The sequence below is a fragment of the Otolemur garnettii genome, unplaced genomic scaffold, assembly GCF_000181295.1.
Source record: "Otolemur garnettii isolate 467f Iridium unplaced genomic scaffold, OtoGar3 scaffold00055, whole genome shotgun sequence".
NCBI classification, from domain to species: domain Eukaryota; kingdom Metazoa; phylum Chordata; class Mammalia; order Primates; family Galagidae; genus Otolemur; species Otolemur garnettii.
Genome location: NW_003852450.1, coordinates 3022375 through 3038681, shown reverse-complemented (window position 1 = coordinate 3038681; position 16307 = coordinate 3022375). Strand labels below are relative to the sequence as shown.

At 38.9% G+C, this 16307-nt stretch overlaps 1 protein-coding gene across 3 annotated transcripts in view; it reads right to left on the bottom strand.

Moving 5' to 3' along the window:
• Positions 1-10243: 10243 nt before the first annotated feature.
• Positions 10244-16307, bottom strand: part of FAM72A (family with sequence similarity 72 member A) — a 14940-nt gene continuing 8876 nt past the window's right edge. Inside the window, exon 4 of one of the 3 annotated variants that reach the window (XM_003792216.2) lies at positions 10244-10562. In XM_003792216.2, coding sequence (XP_003792264.1) covers positions 10468-10562 — 95 coding nt within the window. In that variant the 3' untranslated portion in view covers positions 10244-10467. Of the gene's footprint in view, positions 10563-15321; positions 15426-16307 lie in introns of those variants that run through there. The other 2 variants (XM_023514566.1, XM_023514565.1) reach the window with 2 other exon arrangements.

Below are 16307 nucleotides of genomic sequence, written 5' to 3'. Positions count from 1 at the left end.
TTCCATACTTGTCCTTCATCATTTCAGTAAATAGCACCACAATCCCTACCAAACCTTGACTCCATTCTTTGCATCTAACCCCCTTTCTTTCATACTAATTTTTAATCCCTCAAAGTTCTGTCAGCTCTACATTCAAATTATGTCCCAAATCTTCCTCTATTCCTTGGGCTATTGTAATATCTCTTATCTGTTCTCTTGGCTTGTTTTCTATACCAGCTGGCATTTCCTTGCAGATAAGAGATGCCCTTCTAGCTATTTGAAGCAGAAACATAGATTGATATATATGAGTCCCTCCCATTTCACACACATTTTTGCAATATGACTTTGCCACAATTCCCATAAAGAGATGCAGTCTACTTTTTCCTCCCCTTGAATCTGGACCAGCCCTCTTATTAACTTTGAACTATAAAACAGGGCAGAAATGATACCATGTGACTTCCAGACCTACCAGTAAGAGGCTTTGCAATTCCCATTTTCACCTTTTAGAAGGCAGCCATTATATAAAGAAGCTCAGGCTAGATTACTGAATGATGAGAGACCCTGAAGAGAGAGACAAAGAGACAGATCAGACTTTAAGGCATCCCTACAAAAATCTCTGAGCTTCTTTATATGATGTCTGCCTTCTAAAAGGTGAAAATGGGAGCCTCTTATGGCTAAATCATGTAAGTTGAGACCCTTCAACTTAGGGCAGCTGACAACTGAATACAACACTTGCTTTTTCTTTTCTTTTCCTTTCTTTTTCCTTTTCTTTCTTTCTTTCTTTCTTTTTTTTTTTTTTTGAGGCAGAGTGTCACTCTGTTGACCCAGGCTAAACTGCCATAGGGTTATAGCTCACAGCAACCTCAAACTTCTGGGCTCAAGCTATCCTCTTGCCCCAGCCTCCTTTTGTAGAATGGGACTACAGGTGTGCACCACCATGTCTGTCTAGTTTTTCTTTTTTTCTTGAGACAGAGCCTTAAGCTGTCACCCTGCATAAAGTGCCATGGCATCACAGCTCACATCAACCTCCAACTCTGGGGTTAAGTGATTCTCTTGCCTCAGCCTTCTAAGTAGCTGGGACTATAGGTGCCAGTCACAACACCTGGCTAATTTTTGGTTATAGTTGTCATTGTTGTTTGGTGGCCTGGGCTGAATTCGAACCTGCCAGCTCTGGTGTATGTGGCTGGTGCCTTAGCCACTTGAGCAACAGGTGCCAAGCTTGTCTAGTTTTTCTATTTGGGGTCTCACTCTTGCTCAGACTGGTCTCAAACTCCTGAGCTCAAGCAATCCACCCATCTCAGCCTCCCAGAATGCTAGGATTATAGGCATGAGACACCGTGTCAGGCCTGAATACAACACTTAGAAGACAAGTTTTGAAAGTGTTTATTACACGGCTGCAGATAAGTGAAATGTCAGTGAATTTAGGGATCACAAAACCATTTCAGTGTTGGAGGGGCAGGCTTTAAGCATGGCCTCTATGAATAGCTCCCAGATTATAATGCAGAACTGGTCTGCTGGAGGAACTGCTACTTCTGCCATAATCCAGAAGCTAAGGACCAAGAACCCACCAGCCACTTTCACCCCTTAGTCATGAATCTTATTATCAAAACCACAAGGGGGCTCGGTGCCTGTAGCTCAAGCAGCTAAGGCACCAGCCACATACACCAGAGCTGGCAGATTCAAATTCAGCCTGGGACGCCAAACAACAATGACAACTATAACCAAAAAATCGCTGGGCGTTGTGGCGGGCACCTGTAGTCCCAGCTGCTTAGGAGGTTGAGGCAAGAGAATCGCTTAAGCCCAGGAATTGGAGGTTGCTGTGAGCTATGATGCCATAGCACTCTACCCAGGGCAACATGGTGAGATTCTGTTTTAAAAAAAAAAACCATAAGGGGTTTTCTGCGTAGGTCCAACGACTTGCTGAACAAATATACAATTTTTAACACAATGAGGATAGCCAAGGAAGAAAGATTTTAAAAAATAAGACCTCTTAGCTCAGCACCCGTAGCTCAGTGAGTAGGGCATCAGTCACATACACCAAAGGTCGTGTGTTCAAGCCCAGGCTGGGGCCTGCTAAACACCAGTGACAACTACAATCAAAAAATAGCCAGGCATTGTGGTGGGTGCCTATAGTCCCAGCTACTTGGGAGGCTGAGGCAAGAGAATCTCTTAAGCCCAAGAGTTTGAGGTTGCTGTGAGCTGTGACTTCAAGGCACTCTATTGAGGGCGACATAATGAGACTCTGTCTAAATAAATAAATAAAATAAGACCCCTTATTGGGAGAAGGAGAGAAGCTGTCTCAAATCTACCTCTCTACCCCAATAGAAAGTTGGGGCTTTTTTTTTGCAGTTTTTGTTTGGGGATGGGTTAGAACCCACCACTTCCAGCATATGGGGCCAGCACCCTACTCCTTGAGCCACAGGCACCGCCCCAAAGTTGGGGCTTTAAAAAAAAAAGAGAATAAATTAACAATGGCCTTGAAAGTGGCAAGTACTGTTGAAATTAACAAGGGAAATTAACAAAGGTCAAGTACAAGGGGTAGGGTGGACAGAGATGGTAAGCCCTGGCAGGGAAAAGAGGGATGGTGAATCCTGGCATCCAGAAGTCGGCCCAGTTGCCTTCAGAATCTCAACTCCTCTGTCTTACAGAAAATTCACCATTTTGGGGAAACAACTCAAAGGTCAAGTAGTTAAGGGAGAAGATTATAAAAAATATATATAGGACTGGGTGCAGTGACTCATGCCTGTAGTCCTAGCACTCTGGGAGGCCAAGGAGGGTGGATTGCCTGAGCTCACAGGTTGGAGACCAGCCTAGGCAAAAGTGGGACCCTGTCTCTAAAAATAGCCTGGCATTATGGCCAATGCCTGTAGTCTGAGCTACTCTGGAGGCCGAGGCAAGATAATCACTCAAGCCCAAAAATTTGAGATTGCTGTGAACTATGAAGCTATGGCACTCTACCAAGTATGACAAAGTGAGCCTCTGCCCCCCCCACCCCCCAAAAAAAAGAAGAAAAGAAAAAAGACTTGTCTAAGTGCTCATAAATAGCAAAAAGCAAATTATGTCTGACCTCCTAGATGCAAGGGAGTCTGGGAAATGTAACTTTTTTTTTTTTTTTGAGACAAAGCCTCAAGCTATCCCCCTGGGTAGAGTGCCATGGCATTATAGCTCACCGCAACCTCCAACTCCTGGGCTCAAGCGAGTCTCCTGCCTCAGCCTCCCAAGTAGCTAGGACTACAGGCATCCGCCACAATGCCCGGCCATTTTTTGGTTGCAGCCGTCATTGTTGCTTGGCGGGCCCGGGCTGGGGATTCAAACCCGCCACCTTAGGTGTATGTGGCTGGCGCCTTAGCCGCTTGAGTCACAGGCGCCGAGCCGAAATGTAACTTTTAACTTTTTAACTTATGCATTGAGGGAAGGCACAGAAGGAAAGATTTTTAAAAATGTTTTGTTCACTATATAACACCTAAATTAGTATCCACACAAAAGAGATGCTCATTAAATATTTGTTAAATGATTGAACTAAAGTTTGATAAGGGGAAGGCATAATTCAGAAATGATGGCTTCTAGTTAGAGTACAAAATTCTATATGCCTAAAACCCTGTGTTACTATCATTCCCTTTTATGAATATATCCTTTAGTATTAAGAAAGATGTAGGATTTAAGATTTTTCAGCCCAGAATTTGCCATCTTTCTTATCACCATACAGCCATCCCAAGTCAAACATTCTGAGTCTGTTTTGTTTTTTTTGGTAATCTAATCCCCCCTTTTTGTAATCTAATCTAATCTTTCATTAGAAAAGATGAGAGGGAAGATATGGAGAAGTTCCTGAAGGGCAAGCTCTTCAGTCATTCCTGTTTCCTATGGCTTTGGCCACCATCTCTCTGTGAGGGCTTGTTCTTCAGGATACTGACAGCTTGATTTCTCTGGGTAATGTCACACAAAGGAAATTAGCTCAGTATGTCTTCTACTGAATTCCATCTGTAGCTCAATGTTTTAAGGTATTTGTGAACAAAACTACAGAGCAATTTTGATAAGACAAGGCAATGTTCCAGTCTCTGAGAATATTTTCCATAATGAACCAGTTTTTAAAATACCATGAAACAGCCTGAAAATCCACCCACGCATGAGCAATCTCCTGAAATATACAGAAAGCTTTTCAGGTGTCACAGCCATAATAGCAGGTGGTTCCTTTGGATAGAAAAATTATGGCAGGGATAGAGAACAGAAATCAAACTGTTTTGATATTCTGGGTACAACTTTCCCCAAGTGAATCATCCCCATAGGCCTACTTTTACCACGGGCACCTTTCCAGAGGAAGAGATTTGTGTGAACGGAAGTGGAGAGATGCATTCTGGTGGGCAAACTTCAACTGTGCCCTTATTTGGCAGATTCAATTAACTGTTAGCTATTTGTCAACCCATTCTTCTAAAAGTCTCAAAATACAAAATTTGTTACATGTTTTTCCTTTCCTCATATTAAATATATAATACTGTTATAAAGACTCAGCAGTGCTCATTTAATAAAAGGCTGCTTCTGAAATCCATATAAATATATTTTAAAGACAAGCTTATAAGGCAGGCTGAGATCAGAGCAATTTGCAAAACGTCATTTAATTCACTTTTTATTATGAAATATTTGAGACATACAAATAGCTTAAAAATTATTTACTTTCTTGTGAAACTTTATTACTTATAAGATAAAAATCTGGACTAGTTAAAAAAAAAAGACTTTGTTTCTAGACAGAAGAACAGCAAAATTGGAAATTAAGAGTTTTGCATATTTTTTTTTTTTCCTTTTTCCATAGTATATAAGACTAGCATTCTTATTGTTTACAGGTAAACCAAGACTCCCTTGCTGAGCGAGGAGATGTTGTTCCCATCTCAATTTAAAACAAAAATCAGTTCGGTGTGGTAGTTCCTGCCTATAATCCCAGTGATTTGGGAGGCCAAGGCAGGAGGGTCCTCAAGGACAAGCTCAAGACCAGCCTGAGCATAGAGTGAGACCAACACCTGCATCTCTTTAAAATTTTTAAAAAGTGGGCAGTGCCTGTGGCTCAAAGGAGTAGGGTGCCAGCCCCATATGCCGGAGGTGGTAGGTTCAAACCCAGCCAGCCCCGGCCCAAAACTGCAATGAATAAATAAATAAATAAATAAATAAATTTTAAAAAGTGAAATCAAACCAAAGACTAACAGAGAAAGATATGTACAGAAAGGTAAGTAATGGAAACACTTGACTTTATTAGAATGGAATACATGTAACATGTTGAAAAATAAGAAGAAAGCACACCCACTAAGCTAATTCATTCTGGCCCCACCAAATCTTTGAGTGGTGTCATTTATTAGTCGTGTGACTGTGGACAAATTCTCTAACTTCTCCATGCTTCACTTACCTGATCTGTATGGTGAGGATAATCATAGGATCCATCTGTTAAGGGTTACATATAAAACACTTAGAAAAATGCCCAGCACATGGTAAACAATCAATGTTAACCTTCTTTCTTACCCTCAACTAGAATATCAGCTCCACATGTAACAGGAATTTTGTCTTACTTAGTCCTTTATTCCCAGCATCTATTTTGTCCATATAGTAGATATTCAATATATATTTATTGAATGGATTAACAAAGTCATAAGCTTTGAGGTTGAATGTCAGAGAAAATGTATCCTAAGTGAAAGAAAATAGACGGGATTTAGGGTCCCTTAGGGAGGTTGGGGAAAACCTTAAACTAAGATGAGGAGACCCAAATTAAGGTTCAGATTCTTCTAACTCTCTGGGTATTGGGACTAAGATTTTCTCTCTTCATTTGTAAAGTTGAGAATGACAGCTCCCAAGATTATTCTGAGGATTAAAGTGTTGGTGAAAATTCACAATAAACTATAACAGGATAAATAAAAATGACATTATTCATTTCGATCCTGGTAAACTTGTCCATTGGATGACAATAAAGTGATTCTTTGAGAGTAGGGCAAGAAAGAATCTTTAGCTAAAGATTTAAGTACTAAAAATATTCAACCCCAGAGGTAGCACAGACATAGACTAATTTTTTCCATCTGTGCAGTTTAGGGTAGATTTGGCATGCGCTCAATACCAGGCAAGAAAGAAACTATGGTTTAGGCTGCTTTTAAAGTTTAAAAAAAAAAAAAAAAGGCAGAAAAGGAAACTTTCTTTTTATAAACATGAATGTTCAAAAAGGGAAAGCCTTCATCGAGTAATTCACCACTGAAGCAAGACTATTTGCTCCATATGGTCACCTACCTTCCCTCACTCCCTATTTGTGTTCTGATTCGTTTTCTAGATTATGGTTGATACGGCACAGTCACTTCCTCCTCACCCAAGGAAAGCAGCGTAGATTCTTCTTAATCAGCCACATGCGACTCAGAGGTCAAAAGAGCAGTTCCTATAGGGAAATCTCCCTCGATTACTAATATTTAAAAACCCGGTTTTCAGAGACATCAATTATTCAAAATATTGTGGCTTTCAGATCAAGCCCCACCCAAGATGCCTCATCAGAGTTTGAGGTCGAGAAACTGGGTGGAGGAAAAAGATAAAGCGGCAGAAAAAGCTATGGTGGGTGAGCTGATGACTCACTGCCCTTTTCTTGAACTTCAGGAATGTCATGATGGAAAAGGAAAAAAAAAATGCCCCACTGCAGACCAGGGATTTCATGAAAGACAAGAAATTCAGAGAACCTAAGGAACTACATGGGTTCTTAGGGTAAGGAATGTAATTTCCATGGTCAAGTTATCAAGTGCATCAAAGAAAGAACGTGATAACTTTGGAAAACTAAAGGTGACTACACTTTATCATCAGAGCTGTTGCTGTAAATCTGATTATTTTATTCTCCTGCTTAAAAGCTTCAATAACTCCACATCACCATGGGATCAAGTCTAAATTTATAATGGCATAGAATAGTCTTCCTAACCTTTCTAACAAGATCTTAAACTTCCTTGTTATCTTCACCTTCCAATTCAATTTTTTAACACTAATTATATTTATTTATTTAGACACAGTCATGATGTCATGGGCATCATAGCTCATAGCAGCCTCAAACTTTTGGGCTCAAAAAATCCCAAGAAGCTGGGATGATCTCAAGTAGCTGGGAATACTGGCCATAACAACTGGCTAGTTTTTCTATTTTTATCAGAGATGGAGTCTAACTCTTGCTCAGGGGTGCCTCGAACTCAAGAACTCAGGCAATCCACCTGCCTCCCAGAGTGCTAGGATTACAGGTGTGAGCCATAGGGCCTGGACTAATTAATTCTTATTTCATGTCTTGGAAGATATGAGGGACCACTTAACAATTACCAAACAAGCAAGATACTTTTATACTATTCTCTCTGTCCAAAACACTCATCCAAGTTGGCAAAGGCTTGTCCATCAAAGCCTGAGAAAGTATCATTTCTTTTCAGTAGCTTTTTCAACTGCCACGCTCTCTTACTACTCAGAATAATTACTCTTTCGTCTATGGCAGTGGTTTTCAACCTTCCTAATGCTGTGACCCTTTAATACAGTTCCTCATGTTGTGGTGACCCCCAACCATAAAATTATTTTTGTTGCTACTTCATAAATGTAATTTTGCTATTGTTATGAATTGTAATGTAAATATATGATATGCAGGATGTATTTAGGTGACCCCTGTGAAAGGGTCGTTCGACCCCCAAAGGGGTCGCGACCCACAGGTTGAAAATCACTGGTCTATGGAGTCTTAGCACTTTAAGCATGTCTTTGTTAATGTCACTTGACCCAAATTAATTAGGTAGACTGATAGAATTTTATCCTATCTCCAACTCACTGTGTGTTCCTTGAAGTGTGAACATGTCATGGTGCAAATCTTGCCATACTATAGGGGAATAATACAGGTTTATAGAATCAAGTCAAATTTTAAGAGGACCAAAGTGTAGACAGATTTTCTAGGCCAAGGAATTGCTAGGCCTAGAAAATGTATACTAAATCCACATATGTGATTTTGCTTTGGTCTACCAGAGCAAAGTATATATCTACACTACCAGAGTGTATATCACTTGCTTTTATTAAAAAGTAGTATCATGAGCTGAGCATGGTGGCTCATGCCTGTAATCCCAGCACTTTGGGGCTGAGAAAAGAAGATAGTTTGAGGTCAGGAGTTCAAGACTAGCCTGAGTAAAAGTGAGACTCCAACTCCACACAAAATGGAAAAATGAGTCAGGCATGCACCACCATCAGCAATCCCAACTCAGAGGCTGAGCAGGAGGATCACTTGAGACCAAGAGTTTGAGGTTGTAGTGAGCTATGATGATGCTACTGTATTCCATCTGGGGTGACAGAAAGAGACCCTGTCTCAAAAAAACTCCAAACCAAATTAAAACAAACAAAAACAGTACCATGAATATATTTCTCCAGATAAAACTTTATTAATTCCTTTTCCACTTAAGATTTGCTTTCCCTTAACCCAGTTAGCTAAAGTAAGCTGAATAACTTGAAATATTCTCCAGCTGGAGTGGAATCACATTTGGGGGGTTTGCTTCAATCATCACACCTCTGTCTTGCTTTTGTTCTTCAAAGGGTCTCTCAGTCAACCAGACCCTTTGAAGACAAAACTCAACAGAAACCAGACTAATGCCATGTTCCTGACTCTAGCATTAAATTAACTGCAGAAGTATATGTGTGTGTGTGTGTATACATATATATATATATTTTTTTTTTTTTTCTCTTATCCATTATGCCTTATTCCAGAAAGAATTTAAGAGAGGTTAAAATAAAATCTGAGGACAAATTTTTCCTCACTCATTCCTCTGGTTCTTTTGATGGCCTTCTGATGGTAAGAGTCATAGACTTTTATAAGTTTTCCAGGCAGGAGCAACAGCTTTTCCTGAAGCACCTTTTAGTTAGCTGATTCTTTCAATGCCCTCAGGTGACTTTTACCCTAAAAACCAGTTTGAGTTTGTTCGACCTTCAAATCAGTCATTTCTGTCCTTAGCCAGGGTACAAAACAACGTAGTTAGTTACCCAGCATATATCCAGGCTAAGTAAGATCATAAATAATTAATGTCTGGAGGTGGTCAAGGGCATAGCACAAAGATTAGGAGTGGGAGCTCTGGAGTCAGTCTGTCTGCTGAGTTTGAATCTGGTCGCACCTCTGATCAGTTATGTGACTTCAGACAAATTACTTCAAATCTTTATGTCTCACCAGTCTAATCAATAAAAAAAGGAATACTAATGGTACCTCTGGGCCTGTTGTGTGGAGTGAGTTAAATGCATAAAGCACTTAGAATAGTGTCTGGCACATGGTAAATACTCAATAAACATTAGCCTGAAAATACTCTACTTTATATACTATTACTTTATATTTTTAGGTAAAGCAAGTAAGTATAATAAAAAATTAAAGGAAGGATGGTCATTTTTAGAACAAATTTTATTTACAAGACTTCAACTCAGTCTGCTTTGGTATCACTATTGACAAAATGCCTACTGAGGTATTAAAAGAGATACATTTATTTAGCTTTATATAAAACCAGAATCCAGTATCATCCCAGTTTCTTCTTCAAATTATGATTTGAATATTATATCATAATTCCATTCATCTAATACACTCCTCTGCCAAGACATCTAACATATCTTCATCTGTACTCATCATTTCTGGCTCTGAATGCAGCTTAAAACAAAACAAAACAAGACAAAACAACTCTTCATAATGTACCATGGTTTAAGTAAACCATTTTAGTTTTTTTCTATTTAAGGGATGGGACTGAGACTACTTATCTAAAATTTGCTATTTACAGGGAAATATCTAGAGAAGAGGATAACTTATAGAGTTTGAGTTTATCTGGCTTTCAAAATACAATATCATGATGGCTTTAGAAGAATGTAAATAAATAGCATTGATAGTATAGACTGATAATTTTCTGACAAACCCATTTATCTGAGATCATGCTGAGGAATCAAGAGGATTCCTCCATTTATTTTAAGGTTTTAATTTATTCTATTTGCTGATCCACAGTCTTGCTTCATATTGAAGCGGTTATCACCAATATAACATACCAGAACCATACCCATGGAAACTGAGAAGCCCATTTTAAAAAATCCCTTGGTAATACTTAGTTGGTACACTCTTGATATATGCGTGGTTGACATATGTGTGGGTACTGATGCCCTTTACTCAATAATGTAAAATTAATGGTATCTGGCATCAAGTTGTAAGAAAAACTCCCTCAAATTGGGAGGTAGCTGAGTGACATGTAAAAGAATCTTTTCCTAGCTGAATTTAAGAATACACCTATACTTGGCAAAAAGGGTAGGGGACAGGGAGAAGTGGAAGAAAAGAATAATTCCATTGTTTTAAATTAAACCGAGGTAATTAATTGGAGACAGCAAATAAATAAATCAACAAAGGACCCAGTTTGGTTTTCCAAAAAAAGAGAAATCACTGGCAAACCATTATTAACAATTTTAAAGTTGATCCATTAACATATTTTTAAATAGAAACATTTGAATATTACATCATAATTCCATTCATCTAATACACTCCTCTGCTGAGATATCTAACATATCTTCATCTGTACTCTCTTCTATTTCTGGCAAGTTGCCCCAAAGTAGGACGTTTACACCTGAAAATAAAAGGTCATAAAATGCTTCAGTGTACACTACCATTACAACTCAGAACATGATATATGAAACCTTATATGCTAACATTCTTATATAGACCTCAGTGTTAGCAGTAAGAGAATAGCCATATTTGATATTATTCATCTAGGACACTGACATTCTTTTTTTTTTTTTTTTGGTGAGTCAGAGTTTCACTATGTTGCCCTTGGTAGAGTGCCATAGCGTCACAGCTCACAGCAACCTCAAACTCTTGGGCTCAAGCAATTCTCTTGCTTCAGCCTCCCAAGTAGCTGGGACTACAGGCACCCGCTACATGCTTGGCTATTTTCTTGTTGCAATTGTCACTGTTGTTTAGCTGGCCCATGCCAGGTTTGAACCCGCCAGCTTCAGTGCATGTGGCTGGCGCCTTAATCACTGTGCTACGGGCACTGAGCCAATTTACAATGTTTTATAGAATGGTATTACACTACTGTTTTTCTAATTTGTTTCATCCACTCATGTTTTTGAGGTTTATCTATGTTGATAGTTGATTCAGCGTATTTATTTTTATTTCTGTAGAGTATTCCATTGTGTGAATTAAAAAAAAAATTTAAATATTGCAAATACAGTCCTTCCTAAAAGAAAACAAAACAAAACCAAAACAAATTCAGCCCTTCTTCTAGCTATCCAACTTGCATGGGTGCCCAAGGAGACATGTACGAGGAGGTATAGCGTGACATTGTTGTATTACTGGAAATGACTATCCGGTTGAAAGAGAGATATTAGAATCTAATTGGGCAAAAAATTAGCATTTATTTGATACTGGTGGGGATATACATGTTTATCATGTTTTGTATAATCTTTCTGTGTTTGAATTGCTTACAATAAAAAACCACTTCTCCTCCCGGCCCCCCAAGAATCAATGGTGTTCTGCTTTTGATAATATGACATCAAAAAGCTAGAAGGATTGTAAGGAAGTGTTAGGCCAAAATCTAAGTGAAAATTAAAACCCATAAAGGTAAATGGACAGTTGAAACCAATTTGCCTTTGAGGGCATTTGGCAATTCCAGGAATTTGAGCTAAGGTTTCCCAAGGAAAGCTTTAAGAAATCAGGTTTCTATGTGAAGGCCAGCCTAGAACACAGACTTCCTGGGATCCTCTTCAGTCTAAACATTCTAGAATTTCATAAAGCTTGTGTACTGTATTTCTTTGATGCTGCTTATTCAGGTGATTCCAAGGCCATTAGAAACCTTTTATACCAAGCATCTAGAAAATATTGCTTTAAATTGCAATATTAGGGTTACAAAGGAGAAGTTTGATATTCTTGGAGTCAATACTCAGAGACATGAAGCAGCTCGGCACAATTGGTTCAAAGGAGGAAAAATAAACTAAAAGATTGGATCTGACAGAAGCAGTACCTTCCTTTCTCTGTTAAGAAGGGAGGAAGGAAATCCTGGGATACATCTGTTTCTTATGGATTAGATTCTGTGCAAAGAGAAGACTGCTGGGCTTTTATCTTTGAAAAATTGACCAATATTTAAAAAAGTAAATCAAAATTGAAAAATCTCCACCCTATGTTTTGAATTCTGTGAAGCAGGAAAAATAGTACCAAAGCAGAAACTTCCTTTAATGAGTCCCATGAGCAACACAAACATAAAAAGGTAGGCCTAAATTAGGAGCCTCTATTCCACTTTAAGGAGTTAAGTCCTTGCTTGAAAATAGCCTTCTTCACATACTAGATTCATAAATCAAGACTCACCCCCTGCCAAATGATGGTGAGCCACAGCTGAATCCCAGGTGACAAAAAAATTAAGTCTATAAAAATCTAAGCATAATCAGAGGGTTTAAAGAGGCAAAGAAGACTAAAACATACATTTAAAAACCTAAGGAGACTTCACATCCTTTATGTTTACCTGGATGGAGCTGGAACATATTCTTCTTAGTAAAGTATCCCAAGAAAGGAAGAAAAAGTATCCAGTGTACTTGATACTACTATGAAATCAATATATAACCACTTACACAATCATATGAATGGCAAAACATAACTATAGTCTATAAAGTAGAAGGGAAGAGGAGAGAGAGGGGTGGGGAGAGGGGATATGGGAGGAGGGAGGGTGTTCGGGGGGACCTCACCTAATGGGCATGATGCAATGGTACATTTCAAAACTATTAAGAAATGAGTATAATTGTGATGGATGTGTTACTTAGTTCAAGGTAAGCATTTCACATTATATATCGAAGCAGTACCCTGAACCCCATAAATGCATCAATGTACCAAGTTATGATTTAATAAAAAATAATTATAAAAGAAAAATAAAAACCTAAGGATGTTAGTGTCAACTTAGATTGTCAAGTTCCTCAAAGTCAATTTGGCCTGTTGTGTAAATAAATATTAGACATTGAGAACACATGTCCTATGACAAAATTGAAAGGCTCCAGACAATATGAAAAACATTATGACACTTTTTAAGAATCGGTAGTGTATTTTCCTACTAGAGTAATTACTACACCCATACTTCATTTTATTGCACTTTTTTTTTTTTTTTGGAGACAGTCTCATTTGCCACCCTTGATAGAGTGCTGCATCGTTATACCTCACAGGAACCTCAAACTCTTGGGCTCAAATGATCCTCTTGCCTCAGCCTCCCAGGCGGCTGGGACTACAGGCACCTGCCACAATGCCCAGTCTATTTTTAGAGACAGGGGCCTCACTCTTACTCAGATTGGTCTCAAACTCTTGAGCTCAAGCAATCTACCAGTCTTGGCCTCCCAGGGTGCTAGGATTACAGGCATGAGTCACTGCGCCTGGCCCTTGTACTTTGTTTTATTGTGCTTTATAGATAGTGAGCTTTTACAAATCAAAGGTTTGTGGCAACTCTATTGAACAAGTCTGTCGTTGCTATTTTTCTAACAGCATGTGCTCACCTCATGTCTGTGTCACATTTTGGTAATTCTCATAATACTGTAAACGTTTTCGTTATTATTATACCTTTTATGGTGATCAGTGATCTTTGACGTTAGTATTATAACAGGACTGTGGTACCATGAACTATACCCATATAAGATGGTGAATTAATTGATAAGTATTGTGTGTGTTCTGACTGCTCACGGACCAGCTACTCCTCTCCTCAGGTCTCCCTATTTCCTGAGAAATAACAATATCACAATTATTTGGCCAATTAATATCTCTACAATTATGAAAGGAAGAGTTCCATGTTTCTCACTTTATTATTATTTTTTGAGACAGAGTCTCACTTGCTCACCCTTGCTAGAGTGCCGTGGTGTCTTTAGCTCACAGCAACCCCCACCTCCAACTCTTGGGCTCAAGTGATCCTCTTGCCTCAGCCTCCCCATGTAGCTGGAACTACAGGCACCCACCACAATGCCTGGCTATTTTTAGAGACAGGATCTTGCTCTAGCTCAGGCTGTTCTCCAACTGGTGAGCTCAAGCAATCCACCTGCCTCGGCCTCCCAGAGTGCTGGGATTATTGGCATGAGCCACTGTGCCCAGCCTACGTCTCTCACTTTAAATCAATAGCTAGAAATGATTAAGCTTAATGAGGAGGGTATGTCTAGATAGTCTGAAAGCTAGGCCTCTTGCCTCCAATAGTCAAGTTGTAAATGCAAAGGAAAATTTCTTGAAGGAAATCAAAAGTGTTATTCCAGTGAACACACAAATAAGAAAGCAAAACAGCCTTACTGCTTACATGGAGAGAGTTTCAGTGGTCCAGATAGACAATCAAACCAACTAAGACATAGTCTTAAGCCAAAGCCTAATCCAGAGCAAGGTCCTAACTCTTATCAGTTCTACAAAGGTTAAGAGAGTCAAGGAAAACTACAAAAGAAAAGTTGGAAACTAGCAGAGGTTGGTTCATGAGGTTTAAGGAAAAAAGCCATCTAAAGTGCAAATGAATCAGCAAGTGTTGATATAGGAACTACAACAAATTATCCAGAATATCTAGGTAAGGAATTTGATGAAGGTGGCTACACTAAACAACAGATTTTTAATGTAGACAAACAGCCTTCTATAGGAAGAAGATGCAATATAGGACTTCATAGTTAGAGAGAAGACAATGCCTGGCTTCAAAGCTTCAAAGGACTGGTTGATTCCCTTGTTAGAGGCTAATGCATCTAGTGACTTTAAGTTGAAGCCAATGATCACTTTCCATTCTCAAAGTCCTAGGACCATTAAGAATTATGCTAAATGTACTCTGCCTGTGCTCTATCAATGGAACAACAAAGTCTGGATGACAGTGTCTATTCACCTTATGGTATACTAAATATTTTAAGTCCATTGTTAAGAACTGCTGCCCAGGAAAAAAGATTTGTATATATATATGTGTGTATATATATATATATATATACTCTTCAACAATACACCTGGTCACCCAAGAACTGTGGCGGAGATATATGAGGAGATGAATATTCTTTTCATACTTGCTAACACAACATCCATTTTGCAGCCCGCCCATAGATCAAGGAGTAATTTAGACTTTCAAGTCTTATTACTTAAGAAATACATTTCATAAGACCATAGCTGCCATAGATTGTAATTCCCCTGATGGATCTGTGTAAAATAAATTGAAAACCTTCTGGAAAGGCACGTTTGTGATTCATGGGAGAAGGTCAAAGTATCAAGATTCATAGGTTTGAAAGAAGTTGATTGCAACCCTCATGACATGACTTTCAGGGGTTCAGGATTTCAGCAGAGGAAGTAACTGCAGATGTGGTGGAAACAGCCAAAGAACTAGAATTAGAAGTAGAACCCAAAGATATGACAGAATTGCTGCAATCTCATGATCAAACTTAAATAGATAAGGAGTTGCTTCTTACGGATATGCAAAGAAAGTGGTTTCTTGAGATGGAATCTGCTCCTGGTGAAGATGCTATGAATACTGTTGAAAACAAAGGATTTAGAATATTCCATAAACTTAGTTGATAAAGCCGTGGCATGATATGAGAGGAATGTCTCCAATTTTGAAAGAATTGCTACTTTGGGTAAAATGCTATCAAACAGCATCACATGCTACAGAACAATCTTTCATGGAAGAAAGAGTCAAACTATGTGGTAAACTTCATTGTTTATTTTAAGAAATTGCCACAGATATTCTGGCTTTCAGCAACCACTACCTTGATCAGTCAGCAGCCATCAACACGGAGGCAAGATCCTCCACTGTGAAAAAGCTTATGATTTGTTGAAGGCTCAGGTGACCATTAGAAGGTTTTTTGGTTTTTAAGAGACAGAGTCTAGCTCCATCACCCAGGCTGCAGTGGCATGATCATAGCTCACTGCAACTCCTAGCCTCAAACAAAGTAATCTACCCACCTCAGCCTCTTAAATAGCTGGGATTATAGGTATGAGTCACTTTGCCTGGCTGTAGTTTTTAGCAATAAACTATTTTAAATTGAGGTATATACATTGTTACAATGCTATTACATACTTAATAGACTGCAGTATACTGTAAATATAACTTTTATATGCGCTGGGAAACCAAAAAAATTGTGTGATTCTCTTTATGTGACATTTGCTTTATTGTAGTGGTCAGGAACTGAATTAGCAATATCTCCAAAATATGCCTGTACAACACTGGTATTAAGTATTTCCTTTGACTAAAATTCTCTCTAACTTATTTTATTTTTTTATTTTTGAGACAGAGCCTCAAGCTTTTCTCCTGGCTAAAGTGCTATGGCATCACAGCTCACAGCAACCTCCAACTCCTGGGCTCAAGCGAGTCTCCTGCCTCAGCCTCCCAAGTAGCTGGGACCAC